The sequence below is a fragment of the Triturus cristatus genome, chromosome 11 (assembly GCF_964204655.1).
Source record: "Triturus cristatus chromosome 11, aTriCri1.1, whole genome shotgun sequence".
In the NCBI taxonomy this organism is placed as follows: Eukaryota; Metazoa; Chordata; class Amphibia; order Caudata; family Salamandridae; genus Triturus; species Triturus cristatus.
The window spans coordinates 163,029,414-163,050,575 of NC_140594.1; the positions used below are offsets into that span (position 1 = coordinate 163,029,414).

Below are 21,162 nucleotides of genomic sequence, written 5' to 3' on the forward strand. Positions count from 1 at the left end.
ACATGATATATTGGTGCAATGTTTTATTCTTCAAACGTTCTTGTAATGATACAATAAAGCTGTTTATTGATAAATGGCATTATACGAGGGAGGAATAGAGTAGATTAAACAAACACAGCTGTTTTCTATTTGGCAACACACAAGTATACCAACACACAGCTGCAATGCTTAGAAAGATGAGATGCAAATACATAACAATTAGTGTAATTCACTCTGATTCACAAGTCAATTCCATAATCACTTGATTTTGGTAAACCAAAGAAAAAAGTCCTCAGAGTAATTTTGACATCAACTTAAAAAATGCACCGTGATAATCCAATATTATATTTAGCTATTTATTTAAGGGAGACTTCGAATACTCCAGGCTCAAACTTAAACAGCATATAATGAACACATCTAACACGTGTTTCGACCCGTGGAAGCAAATTAGACTAGGATTTTTTCAAGGCTGAAGAAACAAATAATAGTGATCAGGCTAGAAGAAAAAGGGAGCGCATACTAAGGGAGGAAATTTGGAAAAGGCTTACTCAAGCTATTATAGCAGGGAGTTTTGGGCCATAATCAACTCACCATATTTTAAGACTCATAGGGACCCTTCGTTGGATACACATGTTGGAGAGGAGGAGTGGATAGAACACTTCACTAATATCTTCTCGCCCGCTGACCCCCCTGCCCACTGCCCATCTGCCCCTCAGAATATTAGGAAGGTATTCTTGTCATTCTCGCTTATTGAGGTGAAGAGGGCCCTATCGTCATGCAGTATAGGAAGAGCCCCAGGTGTCCCAATAGACCTCTCCCAGGACAACTATGACCTTTGGGTTCCTTTACTGACCAATGTTTTTAACAACATAGCAATATTAGCCCCCCCCCCTTCATGGAAGACAAGTATAATTGTTCCTATCTACAAAAAGGGGGACAAGAGTAGCCCTAAAAACTACAGGCCTATTTCCCTTTTAGACACTACTGCGAAACTTATGGGCCGTCTGCTTTTAGCAAGACTGGAGGCTTGGGCAGTTGATAAGAATATATTAATGCAAGCCTAGTATGGGTTTCAACAGGGTAGGGGAACTGTAGATCAGTGCCTCAATCTTTAATTGATCATTGATGAATATACAAGGGCTAAGGGTGGGAAAATCTATCTTGCCTTTATGAACCTTTCAGCAGCATTTGACTGCGTTTCTCACCCAAAGCTCTGGTATATCACGGAAAAGATGGGGATCGACCCTCCAAGAATTGACTTTAGCCAGCAATTGTACTTGTAGGCATCAGCATCGGTTAGATACGTGAAAAGCGGGGAATGTACCCGCCCTTTTAAGATCCTAAGGGTGGGTAAGACATGGCTGTGTCCTCGCGCCGTTCTTGTTTTCCATCTATACGAACCGCGTGGGGAACGCCCCTCCTGGATGTAACCCCTGATCTCCCCGTGTCTGAGTCTATCCAGCTTCCAATTCTGGCGTATGCAGACAACGCAGTCCTTATCTCCAGAACAGGGATAGGGCTGCGTCACCTAATTACCACTTATGCCGCCTTCATGGATTCTCTTGACATGAAGGTTAACCAGTCAAAATCATTTGTAATTATTGCTGGGGGTGGGTGTTCGAGGAAAACTATTACACCTCAACACAGAATCAGGGAAAATTGAGGTGGTGGAGTCGTTCCCCTATCTTGGGGTGCTTTTTGATAAGAATCAAACGTGGTCTAGACTAATTGATGCAAGGGCCATGGGAATGGAACGGAGTCTGGGAGCATTAAAAGCATTTACCTCCAGGATGGGCAGGAGACCTCTGACCACTGTTAAGCAGATTTATCAAGCTAAAACAAAATCAGCGGCCACATATGGAGCAGGAGTCTGGGGTCTGGAACACCACAAACAACTCCAAATCATTGAAGATACGTTTTTTTAAATCCTTGGTCTCCCTTCCCCAATCAACTTCTAATTTTATACTCGACACTGAGTTAAGCCTACCCCATATTACGTATTCAATTAAATTGGCTCCTTTGCTTCTGTGGTTTTCAATTTGGCAAAGGAAAACTCTCCCTTTAACCCAGAGTATAATAAAAGATTGCCTGAGCCTCGACAATTATAAGAGAATCAGATGGATTAACTATGTCGAGCAAGAATTGACGGAGTGGGGATGAAAGTATTGTTTACAGACCCGCTTTCTTGCAGGTTAATGTCCAAGCAAAGACTGGTCGACACTTTTATGCTGAAAGCCCAGTACATTCGTAGGGAGAACAACCACAGGAAGCAGTCTATTCTGGTTCATCAACCTTATTTATGTCCTTGGGCAGGTGGATTCTCCTACCTAGAGGAGGTTACAATACCACAACACAAATTTATATTACTCCTTTTTCGCTTAAATTTGATCCCACTAATGCGAGGGTTCCCATCGAAAACTTATAACAATTCGACCCTGATCAACTGTCCTTGTGACAAGTCGTCCGCCCAAACAGACCTTCATATACGGTTTTTTTGTGGTCGCTATCTTAAAGAAAGGAAAAAGTACATTGTACCAATTTTAAAGAGCCATATTTTGTCCAATGTACGGTTGCACTATTCTTTTTTAAATCATTACCAGACCATCTAGTGTGCTTCTCCCTAGCCTCATTTCTATGGGCTTGTAGAAAAAGGCGGATCATCTTGGGATTATAAAACTTTTTAGGTACATTTATTTAACTATTTATATTCTGCATTTTAACTTATATTTGATATGGCAGATTTTAGTACTTATAAACTGAATCTTTGTAAGATTTTTAACTTCTTATAAGAATCCTGATGAAATGGTTACCATATTTTATCTATGATAGTTGTTTTACCTTTTAAATGTATTGTTCTTTCTGTACTTTTATGATTATGCCTAAGAATGACCAAATAAAGTTGAAATTGAATTGAATAGTGATCATCCATAGATAATGAGCAAAATAACTAAATTATATCATTCACAAGCAAAAGAACCAGAATCCAGAATAATAGAAAAAAAGAATAAAAATTAAAAAATGGAGAACAGAAAAACACAAAATTAAGAATAGATAAGGGACAAAGAGAAAACAAAGAAACTTTGCTTAATATTAAATAATAATTTGATGTAGAAACATTGGTGATACATGCCAGGTGTGACACTCCGTGAAGTAAAATTAAAACTTAAAAGTGTTGTGAAACATACGAGAGGATGTGTGCCACCACCAACATAGGGCAACAGAGTGAGAACTAAAATTATGACTGATCAGCCTTAATGGAAAGACTAATCAAGAGAGGTCGAAAATTAAGAGATCAACTTTATCATGTTTGACTTCAGTGTTCCCGAGGCTGACGATATAAATAAAAAACAATCAAATGATCTCCTAAACGTCCAGAAATTATTCAAAAGATAAAGAGGATCAGAAAAGCAGACACCAAGACCGGAGAGTGTACAAGTACTGACTTCGTGAGTTCCCAGTCTCAAAATTCAAAACGAGCAAAGGGGCGTCACGCCATTGCCTAGCAAAAGCTTCTCATGCGGGCTGTTTTGGAGCGAGAAGCTGCTAGTGCTTGCTCTGCTATAGTTCAAATCAAAATTACTCTAAGGATTTTTTTTGGGGCTTACCGAAATCAAGTGACTATGGAATTGACTTGGAAATCGGAGTGAATTATACGAAATGTCGTTATGCATTGGACTCATCTTTCTAAACTAACTGGAACTTTAGTTTATGGGCTTCACCTAAATGGATACATGTACAAACTAATTAATCAATAATCTGTCAGGGTATTACTGGACAAGGTATTCAAATAAAAGCAGCCCATTTATTTATTTTACATAGCTGCAGTGATTTGCTGGGATGCGGAGATGCCTTTGAAGGGGTCAGAGGAGAGCATTTTTGTCAGCTTCCGAGATGTGTGTAGTTCCCTGAATAGGGAATTTTCTGTATGAATCAAATATATACAGCACCGGAAGCAATACTCTATTAATTAGACCCGGTCACAGGCCTTTTGTCATCAAAGCGAGTTACTCCCATTTGCCCAGTTCTTTTAGCCCTGTATAGTTACTGATTAATCCTAAAAAAAAAAAATTGTAAACATTCCCCTGTGGTTATATGGTGAGGAAAGAGATAAAAAGCATTTGTTTTCTTGTACAGTGTATAGATTTTTACACCTATACCCAAAAAACACCAATGAGTTAAAAGCTCAAACGTTTGAAAGATTCTCAAGCTATCTGATTAACTTTGATAGAAGTGAAACTTCTCAACCTAGCCTTTTTCTTAAACATACACTTGAGTACCTAGGGGTTGAACTGATTGCCCGCGCCAAAAACATTAGGTAAACTGTTCTCAATTTTTTTGAAGTTTTTCCTAATTGCAAGATGTCACTACTTAAAATTAAGACTGTGCTTAGAAGGGGCTGTTTCTTGGTGCTGGACATTTTCTGCACAGCAACACCAGTTGCTAACTTTGAAGCTGCATGTAAAATGTGGGATTTTGCCAAGGGATGCTGGAAGAGCAATGGTTCACTGATTTGGGCGCAGTTGCTTCTGTATGTCATGAAGTGAGAGTTGAGACTGTTCATAATCACAGATTCTTCAGATTTCAACATTAATACCATAAAAAGAGGATGCGCCAACATACCAATTTAAAGGGGAAGTTATTGACAGCCACACGCTGCAAAACATGCAGCTCACATCAAGGAGATGTGACGTCAATGATGCCAACTTATTCGGTAGTGAATCAGTGCTAGGAGAAAATCTTTCAGCAGCTCCAACACTATAAATACACCTCAAACCCACCACGGCATTAGGTTATCATAATGAGCCTTTCCGGCAATGCATAAACAAGACACCGAGATCAGACAGTCATTTCTTGGGATGAAACGAGTGTCAGAAAGTGAAAAATCTCACTGCAATTAGATTATGTCTGGTGATGCCCTTTCTGGTGTGCAGGGCTCCCCAAAGTCATGAACACAAGTTAGTGAGATGTCATCACTGAGGGAATATTCTGTAGCATTTACATCAATGTCAACAAAGGCTTGGAACAAGGCCTGGTCATTATTGGACACCACTGGATTGATAAGAGATTGAATCTGGGATCCGTGAAGATGGATGTTCAATCGGAAGCAGTATACTCATTATATTCAGGGCTAGCTCCTATGATAAATAACTATGACAGCAGAAGAACCAAGTGGCAGGGAACAGAGTGGATCATAAGCAGATTCTGGAGACAATGATACCCTGTCAAGAAAAGTTAGCATCCTACACGCTAAACTAGCAGAATCTTGACACAATCCCAAATGGGCCTAGAATTATAATATACTGTGAAAAGCAATTTTGAAAGGGTTGATATACTATAATGGCACTATTGCAGCAATACTCAGAAGGGCTATGTTTTTAATGGCGCAGTACTGACATCTAATGGCAGTCTCAGAAAAAGGCTTTTTTTACCCTCCAGAGGGAGTACAGTGCACACTGGTGAGCAGCGCTAAAAGCTTGCTCACCCTCTTCTGTGCCTGTCGAAATCCTAATAATCTTTCTGTCTTACAGGACACTTGGAGGCAAGGCATTGGCGTATCTCTAAAATGCTGTACAATTCAGAAGCCAGCCTGATTGGGCGTCTACCCGTTCAGAGGGCACTAGGGCTTTCAGGAAACAGCTCTGTGAGCTGTGTGCTACCATCATCCATGTACAGCATTCTGGTCCCAATCATAAATCTTAGCGGTCAGTCATCAACTTGTTAACAAGGCTGGTATATATAAATTACACAATGTCTCATTTTCAGCAGAGCTGGTATCCTTTCAATGAGACAGTATTGGCACTTGTCTGCGAGGGTGACAAGCTTCTAGGGCAGAGTTACAGCAATTTGTAGCAGGGCTGCTACACCTGTTGACGATCTCAGCAGCGAGGTCAAGAACTGAATGGCCACGGAGTCAGCACTGCCTTCTTACCCTCCTAAGTGGACACTGTCTCTTCTTGAATTTTCTTTTCAACATACTGTGAATGCACAGTATAAGACTATTTTTACACCATTTGTTTGCTCTGGTATTGATAGTTTTTTATTTTTACCTGAGCTGTGCCCTCGGGCAGCTTTTTCTGCAATTCAAAATAACTACTTTTTATCCCTTCCTAAAAATACTTGGGGAATTTATAACTTTTCTCAAATGATTCCAGGATTGGAGTTAGAATAGTAAATAAGCCTTCTGAAATTTCTGGGGGAAAGTTGTTCTTTCCCCAAACATTCTAGGAGTGGAGTTACAATAGTTCATTTGATCTTCCAGTGCCTACTCCCACTGCTGCCATGAGGGCGCAGTTCAGGGCAAGAAACATGAACAAACCAGTTCTCATACTAAACTGCAAAAAACGTATAAGGGGTGTGGAACCGATGCATGAATATCTGGTCGCAAAATTATTTTTGCGACTAGTAAAGATTTTTAACAAATGAACCTATAAAATAAAAGTAGATTCTTTAAAATCCGAATCGTAGTGGATAGCAATCCGATCTACCTCATGAATATTGATGTGTTAGTTCACAAATTACAACTGACTACCATTGGAGGGCTTCGCATGGACGGTGGCCAGCTGTGGCCAGCAGACCACCTTGTCTGTGATTGCCTTTCAATAAAGTTTTATTTATTTATTTTTAATTAAGCTTGTTTTTTAAACTAAACTGCATTAAAAAAGATAAGTTCACTTTTTTTGTTTATGAGTTCGCAGTGGTCCTGACGGTACACTTCAACAAACGTTTTTTTTTTTTTTTAACATCCACAAAGGGGAAGAAGGGGTCCTTGCCTCACGCCTTAACTGCCAAAGCTGAAAAGAGAGGGCGAGTCATGCAGAGAACATGTTTTTCCTTGTAACCTGTTATACTGACTTTAGACACTAGATGGTAGTATTCACACAAGATACACGGCTAGGGAACACGAAGTTCTGCTACTTAAAATAACAGTGACAAGACATGTGTACTGTAAGACTTTCCACGATTCCAAGGCTCTCTGCCAGTCTCCAGTAGCAACAAGCATTAGCAAAGCCAACAGGCCTGGCCTTGGCTGTTAGCCTGTTGGTCTCGTCAATGCAGCGCTGTAAGTCCTCCGACGGCTCATGTCTTTGGTCCACCCGAGAAGATCCTCCTTGAACCTGGATGTTTAGGCAGTCAAGTTGTTACATTCACCACAAGAGGGATTTTAGAACACCTCTTAAGGTGTGTTCATGAACCACAGAAGAACACTGCTTGTTTCACCAAACCACCCCTCAGGGGTACTGTACACTAGAAAATCACATGTTCCTAAATGCACGCAGATGTGCAAGGCAGCAATGTGGTTACACTGCACACATTCTGCAAGCATTGCTCTGGATGTCACTAAGGGCAAACTATCTGTTTGAATAACATGTTCTTTGGAAGATTCAACCCGCTTTCGGAATATGGGGACTTTAATGCTGGCTATGCTGCCGTTCTTTGTGAAGAAGCTGTCAATGTAGTTTACGGAAACTATCTGAGCAGATCTACAATACATCACAGGTGACTAAACAACCCTATTCTAGACCACAGCCTCCAACTGGGTTCCTCCAAAGAGTGAGCTTTAGCAACACACTTACTCCGAGCAAAAAGTGTGCGGCTGCTTTAGAGTGAGCGGTACAAAAGGGGGTGGTGATGGACGGAGCATCAGAACCAATCAAACACTCTGAAGTGTGGTAAACACCACTCGGACTCGTGGCTTGTAAGTAGATGATGAATTTTATTCCATATAAATGCACCCACAACCAGACGCCTCCACAGCATACCAGGATCTCTGACAACTGACCTTGTCAGAATCCTGGCACACAACGTTCAGCGCTAGATTGTAGAACAGCGCTTGAACAATAACACGCACGAGCCCAACACTCCCAACACGTGAATATAGAGAACGCCAGTCAGCATCACATTACAACTTCTCCCTTCCCACCAGGAACTAAACAAAAAGAAAACTCAACCAACAATACAAAATTCATCATAGCATACAAGCATGAACCAAATAAAACAAAAGTTCATGACAACAAATAATCATGACATCATGACAAAACATAGTCACTTAATTTCGTGGGCAATCTTCTACAACGAACCCCCAATTCTGATGGAGAAGTGGAATCATTCGAGTTGGAAGCGACTGTTCGGGTACCCGTACAAGGTTCCAAACTAGAACGTGTAATGGGAGACAGAGTAGAAGATTCCCCAACACTAGAAGGCAAGTCATTTAATAAATGAACCCAATCAGAATCTTCTAATTCTTGACTGGAAAGCTTAAGTAAACAGTCAGCCTGAGAATTGGAAAGTTGAACAAGCGATCTCTTACTCCACCACCCTTTATGGCCAAGTAAAGCTGATGACTTACTGACTCCCGTGACCTGCACTGGAGGAGAAAACCTTGAAGTACCCTTTGGCACTCTTTTGGGATTCTTAATAAGGACCCAGCTACCAACTTCCAAGTGTGAAGACTTGAACACTTTACCTTTATCATGAGTACTCTTCATGAGGTCCTGTTTCTCAGCAACCCTGGAAGCCACTTCATGATTACAAGTCAAATATTTATCCTGTTTTTTAACCAACCACTTTGGAAATAAACTGGTATGAGCAGTTCTACCTCTTAACAATGAAAATGGAGACACACCAGTGGTACAATGAGGAGATATGTTATAAGCCCATAATTTTGCCTCAAGAAAGTCTTGAACATTTTGTCGTGAGGATAAAGCTGTTTGAATAGCATCTTTAATTAATCTATTCGCTCTCTCAACCAAACCATTTGACGTTGGTGAATAAAGAGCAACTTTAAAATGTGTAACGTCACAATCAGTAAGAAAAGAACTAAACTTCTCTGAAATAAAATGAGTGCCATTATCTGAAACTAAAACAGAAGGTGAACCTTCAAGAGAAAACACTCTTCTCAAAAACTTTACAGCATTAGAAGAACTTGGTGAATCGCAAAACATGTGGTAAATCCATTTAGAATGGTAGTCAATTAACAAAATGATGTACTTTAAATCATGTTGCAAACATTCATACGGGCCAGAAAAGTCCAAGCCAACTTTATCCCAAGGTTTCGTAGGATAGGGAACAGGATGCATTGGCGTGCTCATAACTTTCCATTTCTTGTCTGATAATAAACACTCTGGGCATGAATCAATAACATGTTTAACTTGTGATTCTAAGGATGGCCACCAATAGTATAACTTGATGAGTTGAGAAGTTTTCGAAATGCCTAAATGGCCTCTGTGAGCAAATTTGATAATGTCATTTCTGAGTTTGGCAGGGGGAACAAACCAATCATGTCTCATGACTATGTTATTGACTACAGATAACTCAGATGCCACCATGGCGAAAGCCTTCAACTCATTAGAAAGTTTTCTATTTTCTGGCCAACCCTTGACAATGTACTCAGAAACAAGTTTAAGAGTGTCGTCTTTATGCTGTGCGTCTAACCAAGACTCCTCAGAAATATTTGGACAAGAATGCACAGCATCAAGGGTCGCAATAACACATTCCGTATCCTCTGAAATCTCAACCTCTGAGGAATCATGAAAAGCCATGCGAGACAGGCAATCCGCCCTAAAATTGTTCCCCCCTGAAATATGTTTAATTACGAAATGAAACTCTTGCAATTTAGATAACAGTCTAACCAACCTTGCTGAAGCTTTGCCAAGGCCATTACCGGATAGTAATTGCGTCAGAGGCTTGTGATCAGTAAATAGATCAAACTGACGTCCCCAGATGTAATTTTTAAATTTTTCAATGGCCCAAACACAGGCAAGAGCCTCGCGTTCTATGGTACTGTAATGAGTTTCAGACTGCTTTAACATCCTAGAGGAGAAAGCTATGGTGTGCTCCTTACCTGACACCCACTGCCCAAGAACGGCACCTAAGCCGGTAAGGCTAGCATCAACCATAATAAAACATTTCGAGGAATCATGAAAAGGGTGTAAAGCAGGTGCATCCATGATGAGTTTCTTAACTTGCTGAAAAGAAGAAGAAACTTCTTCAGACCACTCAAACTTTGATCCTTTACGGAGAAGAGCACGTAGGGGCTCCACCGTTTGTGCATACCCCTTAACAAAACGGGCATAGTATTCCGCCAAGCATAAAAAAGACTTAAGTGCATCTTTGTCCTTAGGAGGCGTGGCATGGCTAATGGCTTTAATAAGAGACATTTTTGGCTTGATACCCTCTTGTGAAAGTGTATGACCCAAATATTCCAATTGTTGTGTTGCAAATTTACATTTTTCTTCCCTAACAGTCATTCCTGCCTGATCCAATTTGTTCAAGACCAATGATAAATCATTCAAATGAGTCTCCCAGTCATTAGAATAAACTAGAATGTCATCTTGATAGGCTTGAACACGTGTGATGTCTTTAAACAAGCTATCCATGATTTTTTGAAATACGCTGGCTGCAGAGGCTAATCCGAAAGGTAATTTAAGATACTTAAACACCCCAAAAGGTGTGACAAAAGTTGTTAACTCCTGAGAATCAGCAGTCAAAGGAACTTGATGATAAGCAGAGCGCAAATCAATGAGTGAAAAAAACTTAGCCCCTCCCAAATTAGCAAGGAGATCATGGACTTTAGGAAGAGGATGGCAGTCAATAAGAATGTTATTATTCAAAGTGCGCAAGTCTGCACATAATCTGACCTCGCCAGATTTTTTGCGGACAATAACAATGGGAAAAACCCATTCAGAGGAGTCGCAAGGGGCTATGACGCCATCATCGCATAGTTTTTTAAGAACAGCTTTAAGCTCATCCTTTGCACTAAGTGGCAAGGGTCGTACCTTATGAACAAAAGGTTGAGCATCAGATTTTTATCTAATCTGATGTTGAAATCCTTTAACGGTTCCCAACTTTTCAGAAAATAATTTTGGGAATTTACCCACTAGCTTTTTGATATCCGAATTGCAGTCTGAAAGACATAAACAGTCAGAAATAGCAAGTGCATCGTTCATGGAACCCGCAGGGCTGTAGCCCTGAGGAGGATCGCCAAGCTCAATTGGACTATCAGAACCTGGAACAAGACGTAAACCCATTTTCGCCAAATCTTGCCATCCAATAATATTGCGTCCTTTGACTGCAACGTAAATCTTAGTAAAAATGGATCTACCCAAGCATTCTAGCCTGTAGTCAAAATATCCCAACATGTCTATATCAAACTCCCCAAAAGCCTCTGGATTGACATCAGTTGGGCATAGAGTGATTGAATCTTTCCATTTATGACAAAATGTAACATCTGACAGAATAGTTATGGGAGAACCAGAGTCTGCCATAACCGGAATTTCCACCTCACCAAAATATGCAGTTCCTAAAGGACCTTTGACGCCGTGATGAGTAGCAATGGAATTGCATTCAATAGAAACTACCATGTCTTGAAATTGATTTGAACAATCATCAACAGCTTCAGCGTAAGCTTCACTGTTTACGGTGGTTGGTCTTTTTGAGGATCTACAAGAACCTTGAAAATGGCCAATCTTTTTACAAAGAACACACCTTTTCCCGATGGCCGGGCACATAGGATAATTGCTTAAATGCGATTTAGAACCACATCTATAACAGAATGTATTTCCTTTCCTTACAAACTGCTTGTTAGGTCTATGCATAGATATGGCATTCACAGAGTTAACAACATCCTGTGTAGAAGACTTAAATGAGGTGACGGGCTGGTCTTCTTGAAGAACTTTAGAAGTGACAATGGATCTTTCAATACTCTTGGCAATGTCAATAGTCTCTTGAAGAGAAGGTTTTCTACAACTAAGGAGACGTTGCTGAATTTTCTTTGAAAAGCAAGCAAAAACAAATTGGTCGCGAATGTAAATTTCAGGGTCAGCTTCAAATTCGCATGTAGATGCCAAAACTCGCAATTGCGCAATATATTCTTCCACCGATTCATCTTCGCCCTGTTTTCTTCTAAAGAAATTATGTCTCTCAAGCATAACGTTCGACTCCTGATCGTAATGACTAGCCAGTCGCGATAACGCCTCCTTATAAACGTTCCAATGGTCAGCATCACCTGCTTCACCAGCAGGAGTTGGAAATTTAGGTAGATTCTCAAAAACATGTTGTGCAGCAAGACCAAGACACCCATAGAGAATTGCTACTTTGCGCGGCGGAGGAAACTTGACCGCATCAATGGCTACAATATGATTTTCAAAGGCTTTTACCCATTGGCGCCATGGGATGCTGGGTTTCCCAGGCTGTTGCAAAAAGGGAGGCGGTTGTGCAAATTGTTGAGCCGATGCCATAGTTGCTGGTTAAAACCACAATCAAGACGTAGAGAATATGTTGGAGTAGCAACAAAAATTATTTAAATGTTGAGATAAATACGCTTGCTGAAATCAGTGACCCAAAAATAAATAAATAAATAAATAAATAAATCTCATGCAAACTATCCATTTGAAATGAGCTTATAACAATGTCTAACAGCTCAAGAACTAATCAGTACTTTAAAATAAGCCAGGTGTGCCTGTCACCGTCAAAACGTGCAGGCTGGATCCTACCTTAAGGCGAGGCAAAGAAGAAATCACCTGCAGAAGTCAGCTGCTCTCCGTGTCATATCGTTGGTTGGTTGCTAAGGTAACCTGTAAGCTGTACACAACCACACTATGGCCGCTAGCGCCGTTGCGCGTATACGTCACGCGTTGCTGTGCGTGCGCGAAGATGCGCATGAAGATATCACGCGTTGCTGCGCATGCGCGAAGACGCGCATGAAGATACGTTGCTTTGTGGTTTCCGACTTGAAAAGAAGAACACCGTCGAAATCGTAGCCTGCACAGATTGAGACTCAGGTATGAGAGTCTACGACGAAGTCCAGTTGTGCGGAAAACGTGAAGAGGTGAAGTCTTTTACGATCCACTCTTTGAAAAAAAATTCTTTGGCTGGTGGGTGCAGGACGCGTAGCTCCGTCCGGTCGTCGCCAAATGAAGTGTGGTAAACACCACTCGGACTCGTGGCTTGTAAGTAGATGATGAATTTTATTCCATATAAATGCACCCACAACCAGACGCCTCCACAGCATACCAGGATCTCTGACAACTGACCTTGTCAGAATCCTGGCACACAACGTTCAGCGCTAGATTGTAGAACAGCGCTTGAACAATAACACGCACGAACCCAACACTCCCAACACGTGAATATAGAGAACGCCAGTCAGCATCACATTACACACACACACCCAGTCAACAGATCTGGGTTTGATCCATCACCATTCTTTAGCCCACTCTGCCACCCCAGTTCAGACATGGCCATATGCAAATCAGTCTGACCGTGTGCCTCATGGGAACAGTCCAGCCCGAACTGCCAAGCCATGTCTTCCCTGGACCGGAAACAAGCTTCCTAGGACCGGTTTCTGGCATTTCAGCCGTCTTCAGCCAGGCTTGCTTGAATCCAGTGGAAAAGTGAGCAAGGGACTCGCGTCTGAGCATACCCTGCCAACTTATGGCGAACAAAGCGGTACAAAAGGGGGTGGTGATGGACGGAGCATCAGAACCAATCAAACACTCACACCCAGTCAACAGATCTGGGTTTGATCCATCACCATTCTTTAGCCCACTCTGCCACCCCAGTTCAGACATGGCCATATGCAAATCAGTCTGACCCTGTGCCTCATGGGAACAGTCCAGCCCGAACTGCCAAGCCATGTCTTCCCTGGACCGGAAACAAGCTTCCTAGGACCGGTTTCTGGCATTTCAGCCGTCTTCAGCCAGGCTTGCTTGAATCCAGTGGCAAAGTGAGCAAGGGACTCACGTCTGAGCATACCCTGCCAACTTATGGCGAACAAAGCGGTACAAAAGGGGGTGGTGATGGACGGAGCATAAGAACCAATCAAACACTCACACCCAGTCAACAGATCTGGGTTTGATCCATCACCATTCTTTAGCCCACTCTGCCACCCCAGTTCAGACATGGCCATATGCAAATCAGTCTGACCCTGTGCCTCATGGGAACAGTCCAGCCCGAACTGCCAAGCCATGTCTTCCCTGGACCGGAAACAAGCTTCCTAGGACCGGTTTCTGGCATTTCAGCCGTCTTCAGCCAGGCTTGCTTGAATCCAGTGGCAAAGTGAGCAAGGGACTCACGTCTGAGCATACCCTGCCAACTTATGGCGAACAAAGCGGTACAAAAGGGGGTGGTGATGGACGGAGCATCAGAACCAATCAAACACTCACACCCAGTCAACAGATCTGGGTTTGATCCATCACCATTCTTTAGCCCACTCTGCCACCCCAGTTCAGACATGGCCATATGCAAATCAGTCTGACCCTGTGCCTCATGGGAACAGTCCAGCCCGAACTGCCAAGCCATGTCTTCCCTGGACCGGAAACAAGCTTCCTAGGACCGGTTTCTGGCATTTCAGCCGTCTTCAGCCAGGCTTGCTTGAATCCAGTGGCAAAGTGAGCAAGGGACTCACGTCTGAGCATATCCTGCCAACTTATGGCGAACAAAGCGGTACAAAAGGGGGTGGTGATGGACGGAGCATCAGTGGGCAAAAGAACGATGGATTTAACCCAGATCTCTTGACTGGGGGAGAATGTCTGCATTGTCAGCATTCCATCCATCATTTGTTTGTTGTAACGCTTTTCGCCCTAAGTGGGATGGGTATTCCCAGACGTGGGACCCGTGCTCACTACGCCACTGGAGTCAAGCTATCCTGGCTGATAGCCAGAAACCGGTCCTAGGATGCTTGATTCCGGTCCAGGGAAGACATGGCTTGGCAGTTCGGGCTGGACTGTTCCCATGAGGCACAGGGTCAAGACTGATTTGCATATGGCCATGTCTGAACTGGGGTGGCGTAGTGGACTAAAGAACGATGGATTTAACCCAGATCTCTTGACTGGGGGAGAATGTCTGCATTGTCAGCATTCCGTCTATCATTTGTTTGTTGTAACGCTTTTCGCCCTAAGTGGGATGGGTATTCCCAGACGTGGGACCCGTGCTCACTACGCCACTGGAGTCAAGCTATCCTGGCTGATGACGGCTGATAGCCAGAAACCGGTCCTAGGATGCTTGATTCCGGTCCAGGGAAGACATGGCTTGGCAGTTCGGGCTGGACTGTTCCCATGAGGCACAGGGTCAAGACTGATTTGCATATGGCCATGTCTGAACTGGGGTGGCGTAGTGGGCAAAAGAACGATGGATTTAACCCAGATCTCTTGACTGGGGGAGAATGTCTGCATTGTCAGCATTCCGTCTATTATTTGTTTGTTGTAACGCTTTAGAGTGAGGGCACCTGTAAGAAAAGGGTTACAGTTCTCAGGTCAAAATGACCTACACAGTGCAGGACTGCTAGAAAGCAGGCGAGTCCAAGATGTACCCGAGAAGTTTGCGCACATATTGCGTTTCCTGAAATATTTATGGCTGGGGGGAAGGGGGAACTGCTTTAAATATTAAACCATATTCTGCTACCACTTCAACTATTGAAAGTGGATTGCAATTATCAAGGGCCAGAGCGCTGCACTGTTTTATAGGCCGCAGCAGCAAAGGAATCTAATAATTCAAAATTAGTACAGATTTACAGAGAGCGGTAAGATTATGCTCACACTGAGATATGTCTCAGCACTGGAGCGGTTATGTTCTGTAGAGACTAGAACTTTCTTGGCAGTTTAACAGAGCTACGCGTGCAACACTCCAGCAGTGCAAATGGATTACAACAGGCAGCATGGAAATCCAAGACAGTTTAGGGCGGGTAATCTGCCTGCAGAAATTAGGGTTGTGAAGTTGTAATTGACAGAAGCACAAATGTAAAGAATGATGTACAAGGTGTGGACAACTGCAAGCATGTGGCTTATTTCAGCAACTCTACCTTTGTCATTCGTCTTGAATCCTTTTGTACTAAAGGAACCCATCCCCCACCTAGGTGTAGTCCAGGTATACACACGGACGATACTGCTTACGTGAGACTTCAACATCCCAGCCCGGGATAACATAAAATTAATTTTGACCACCGCAATCATCTAATCTTTTAGAAATTACCTGGCCATACGCATTACAAGGGACATTTATCACTCTCATTCTAGGTTTCCAGAGCCAGCATTTTAAGATGACCGGTGTTTCCTAGCCCACACTGCACCTTTTCACCTTAGGAATGCCTAGCGTTCAGTTGCATCAAATGCTCAACATCATCCCCGTCATATACCGATATAAGACCTCAGAAACAGGTTTTCCAAAAAATCTTCAGAACTTCAATCCCTCCAGAGACTGAGCTGCCACATTCTGTGGTTAAAATATTATGTAAAGGTCGACGATATTCGAATCTATAGGATACAGACCAGGCTCCGAACAGGATCACTGCTGTGACTGCTTGGATACATGACGTGCTTTGGCTACTAGGTGCTTTGTGGTGTTAGCTCTATCGCTGGGTAAGAGTGGGTAGCCATAGTAAGGATAAGGTGGCTACCACGCACAAGGAAAATCGGGCTTTGGCAAGCCAGTCAGTCTTTATAGTCAGAGTGCTTAGTTATTGGCTTTGCTCGTTTGTAAAGTATTTTTTTTTAAAGTAAAAGAAAATACATTTCAAAACACTGGAGAAAAGGCAAACATAAAACCTTAGGGTCGGGCAGGTCTATAGAGCAATCCGTGAGTACCAGAAGGGCTGGTCTCGCAGGCCAGTGTGCAGGCCAGTATATTAGCTGTTTGGGGCCTATTTTATGGTCTGGTGGACCGTTCTTGTACTGTTGATTCCTCCAATATTGCCACAAACATTGCTGGCAGCAAACAAACACATAGTCAACTACCTTGCAAAACACATCTATAGCATCTGTACCAGTTCAAAACTGCCCCAGTTTCAAAATGTGAGCCACTTATTTAGCTTTATGGTTCTCTAATGAGGGCCACTTTGTTTTTGGTGGTAGGGCCTATTTTCTATCCCAGTCTGATTCTAAAGGGATCTAAAATCTGAACACTGAATTCAATATTTTCAGTCTTTATAAATGGAAGTTTATTTTCAAAATTTCATGAAGGAAACAATGAACAGAATTTAAAAGGCCTATTACACATGCTCAAAAACTACAAACTGAATAGTCGCAGGCACTTAAAAGAACAGAAGAACATTCCGAGGTAATGTGTAAATTTAAAGTCGAACACTTGCCATTTACTTTCCACATGAGTAGGATCTGGAACAAATACTCCAACCGTTTTGTGCTCTGCAGCAGCCCAGGGAGCAGAGCTATTGTTCCCTGGAGAAGACACTTCTTTCCCATATCTCTTCTCCCTTAAATGCAAGCTGAGCGTATGCAGCACCATGCCTCTTCCCTGGTGCCATAAAAGCTACCTTTGTGTGCTTAGGCCTTCTGGAAGGCAGGAGATAAAATAAAACTAAAACAAAGTTTGTTCTTTAGTCAAAACTGACATACACCTGTTGAACAAGCTTCTTACCTTCGGTAACGCATTATCTGGTAGACACAATGTCTAGCTGCAGATCTTCTGGATCCAGCCCGATGCCGGGCAAATTCAAAGGTAAGGAATCTACAGCTAGAAGTCTCTATCAGATGATGTGATTTTGAAGACGAGCTGGCAGGGGTAAGGAGCAACACGGAGAGCGAAGGGTGCAGACATGTGGGGGGTAGAACAGCATATGGCAGAGAGATGGAAAGCACATGCAGTGCTCAACTAACAAAAAAAAAAAGTAGTTCCCTAAATGTGAGCAGTGGAAGCATATACGTCAGTCATTCAAAGGGACAGCAAAGAATGAAGCAACTTAGAGTAACAATAAAGCAAACCGATAGTAAGCAATAGCCAGAATGTAAGACCATTGTAGGTTTTTGGTAAACCCACAATAGGTCTTTCACAACCAGACAGCTTCTGCTGTTTGGAAGGCCAGTCCTAAGAAGGGATGCTCTGAGATCCAGGAAGAAAATACAAACATTGCTGTTTAACCTCCCACGGCACCGGCTGTTATTTTTCTCTGAAGCCTTTGCTGAACGCAGGTTAACATAGCTGGCCAGTTGGTATGACTTTTCGGCCTCCGCAACCTGTCCTATCACACATGACGTTTGCACTTTAAAGAGTCTGGTTTAAAAAAACTGGCATGTTAAAACCAATGAATGATGAAGACAAACACAATGCCTGGGCTCTCTGTTGAGGTTTAGCGACTCAAACATTATTTACAATAAAGAACTTCTGAACACCTGAGTTATGAGGGTGAGTAACAGTTTCTACTGAAATTACCCAGAAAGTGTGGATGGAGTGGGAAGTAAAAGGCAGGATGCGTGATTGCGCAGTAGGACCAACATGTGCAGACTGTTACCAACGCATGCGGCCGCCAAGAGGGAGATGCCCCGATGCTGGCCGCATGTTAAAGAAAGGTCTAGTGATGTACAGCACTACTGCTACCAAATGCAAGAACGTCTGGTATCTATAGACTACGCTCAAGCCCACAATGTAAATTATACATTTGCCAGAAAGTGTCACAAAGAAAAGTGTGAAATACTTGATTTTCTACCAAGAGCGACTTTTAGCAGTGTCCAAACGGATGCACATATCTGTTTTAATTCTAATAATCTTAAAACAAAGAAGAAACCTCCGCCGAGATGATGAAAACATGTGACAAATCAAATACCAAAAACGAGGAAAAAAAAAACATTGTGATGGGAGATAAAAAATTAAAAACCAAGAAGCTCTTGTTTCAGTTTCGAATAAAATGGCATTCTTTCCTCGACTTAGCAGTAACCTTTCATATTTAAAAAGAAGTAACTGAAGGCATATCCAACATAATCATTCTGCTGTTTCACAGGCAGGCAGGGTCTATTCCGTTTCCTCCAGGTGAAAGCTCAAACAAAGAGAAGGAGTATCAGTGAATTTATACCCGAAAGCAGCACTCAACAGGAATCAAACTACCTCTTGCTGTTGAGGCCAATTCAGACTAAACCGGGAGCTGGAAGACCACTTTAAAGCATCTTTGTGTACACTTAAAACCATTTAATACTCCTATTTTGAGAAACAAACCATGCGGGCATGAGGCAGCAGCGCCTGTGGTCAACCTCATCCATTCAGTTCTTCGTTTTTGTTATCCACACTGCTGAAAAGGATACGAATCGGTGAAGACCACTCAGGTTCTTCCCACAAAATGTGCCTCTGCTAGAGTCTGCTGTAAAAGGGGACATGCTACTTAAATTTCTTTAGTCTACTCTGAATCTACTTTAAACTAGCTTAAGGTAGAAAAGGCAGAAACTGACTTTTCCACTGTACCTGGCCTGCCTCAGTAGTCTAGAGTACCGACAGACTCTTTCAGCTCAATCTCAAGGGAAAGAGAGGGAAACAGTCAAACATGTCTTCTAGAAATACACAGAAATGCATTGTAAAACTCCCACAAATCATATTGAGATGGACTGTCTTTTATATTATGGCTATGAGCTACGAGGGAACCAGCAAGGAGTCAGCAAGGTACTTATGACCCTTTGCTATCCAATCTCTTTTGATCCCTCTCCCCCCCTCCCCCATCTCACTAGTGTCTTTAATTTTTCCTTCTGCTCTTCTCCCTTGTTTATTCTTTACTGTTCCCCGCACTTAGTGCTTCAAATCGGCTATTGGGAGGCAGAAGCTCTAATCGAGCAACAAACATAACCTAGCCGTGTTTATATGTATGTATGTATATGCATGAGTTACCAAGTACTGTTCACAACAACTTGCAGTTCTTCATGTCAATAATTGATCAATAACAATATCGTAATAACTCAGCTTCTTAAAGATGCGAGACTCTCCTCCCACGCCCAAACCTCTCTATAGTTTCACTTTCTTCCAACGGTACAACAAAAGTAAGTCAGACTTGAGAGAGAGTAAGACAAAAGTTTAGGAAGTATCTATTATTCAACAATTGTGACCTCAGACTTAGAGGACCTTACCTTGCTGACAATACACGGTTACTTCATACGTGCTCACAGTGGATCAGAAAACTGAGAACGATTAGCTGTACTTGTTAAAGCGTCACCTGATCCATGATACATCTAATCCGGTCAGGCAAGAAAAAATAGTTCCCACACCCTTGATATAAAAGATTTCACATCCTGGTAGTGAAGAAACCTGCTCGGCTGCCAGAGACAGCACAGATACTTACATCGTCAACTTTGGGCTCTGTTACTGGAACCCACTTGTAGATCCTTAGGGATGTGTCGCCCACTGTCACCCACTTCTTCTCCCTGCAAATCAGAAGGCAAACAGCATTAGGAGATCCGGTGGGGAGAGTAATGTTCAGGCATTCAGAAGGAAACAATGTTAGGAGATTCATCAGCAAACAATGTTCACAGATTGAGTGAGCAAGCAATGTTTGAGGATTCTGCAGGTAAACAATATTGAGGAACTGAGAAGGGCAACAATGCTGAGGGATTCAGAAGGGCAACAATGCAGAGGGATTCAGAAGGGCAACAATGCAGAGGGATTCAGAAGGGCAACAATGCAGAGGGATTCAGAAGGGCAACAATGCAGAGGGATTCAGAAGGGCAACAATGCAGAGGGATTCAGAAGGGCAACAATGCTGAGAGACTCAGAAGGGCAACAATGCTGAGAGACTCAGAAGGGCAACAATGCCGAGGGATTCAGAAGGAGGGCAATAATGCTGAGAGACTCAGAAGGGCAACAATGCCGAGGGATTCAGAAGGGCAACAATGCCGAGGGATTCAGAAGGGCAACAATGCCGAGGGATTCAGAAGGGCAACAATGCCGAGGGATTCAGGAGGGCAACAATGCCGAGGGATTCAGGAGGGCAACAATGCCGAGGGATTCAGGAGGGCAACAATGCCGAGGGATTCAGGAGGGCAACAATGCCGAGGGATTCAGGAGGGCAACAATGCCGAGGGATTCAGGAGGGCAACAATGCCGAGGGATTCAGGAGGGCAACAATGCCGAGGGATTCAGGAGGGCAACAATGCCGAGGGATTTATAAGGGCAACAATGCCAAGGAATTCAGAAGGAGGGCAACAATGCAGAGGGATTCCGAAGGGAAACAATGCAGAGGGATTCAGAAGGGCAACAACGCCGAGGGATTCAGGAGGGCAATAATGCTGAGAGATTCAGAAAGGCAACAATGCCGAGGGATTCAGAAGGGCAACAATGCCGCCGAGGGATTCAGAAGGGCAACAATGCCGCCGAGGGATTCAGAAGGGCAACAATGCCGCCGAGGGATTCAGAAAGGCAACAATGCCGCCGAGGGATTCAGAAGGGCAACAATGCCGCAGAGGGATTCAGAAGAGCAACAATGCC

The 21,162-nt window shown here is 42.8% G+C and overlaps 1 protein-coding gene across 1 annotated transcript in view; it reads right to left on the reverse strand.

Annotated features, from left to right (window-relative positions):
- Positions 1–21,162, reverse strand: part of BCL7A (BAF chromatin remodeling complex subunit BCL7A) — a 110,404-nt gene that overhangs the window by 38,585 nt on the left and 50,657 nt on the right. The window contains exon 2 of the mRNA XM_085632797.1: positions 20,021–20,102. Within this exon, the coding sequence (XP_085488923.1) occupies positions 20,021–20,102 (82 nt within the window). The remainder of the gene's footprint in view (positions 1–20,020; positions 20,103–21,162) is intronic.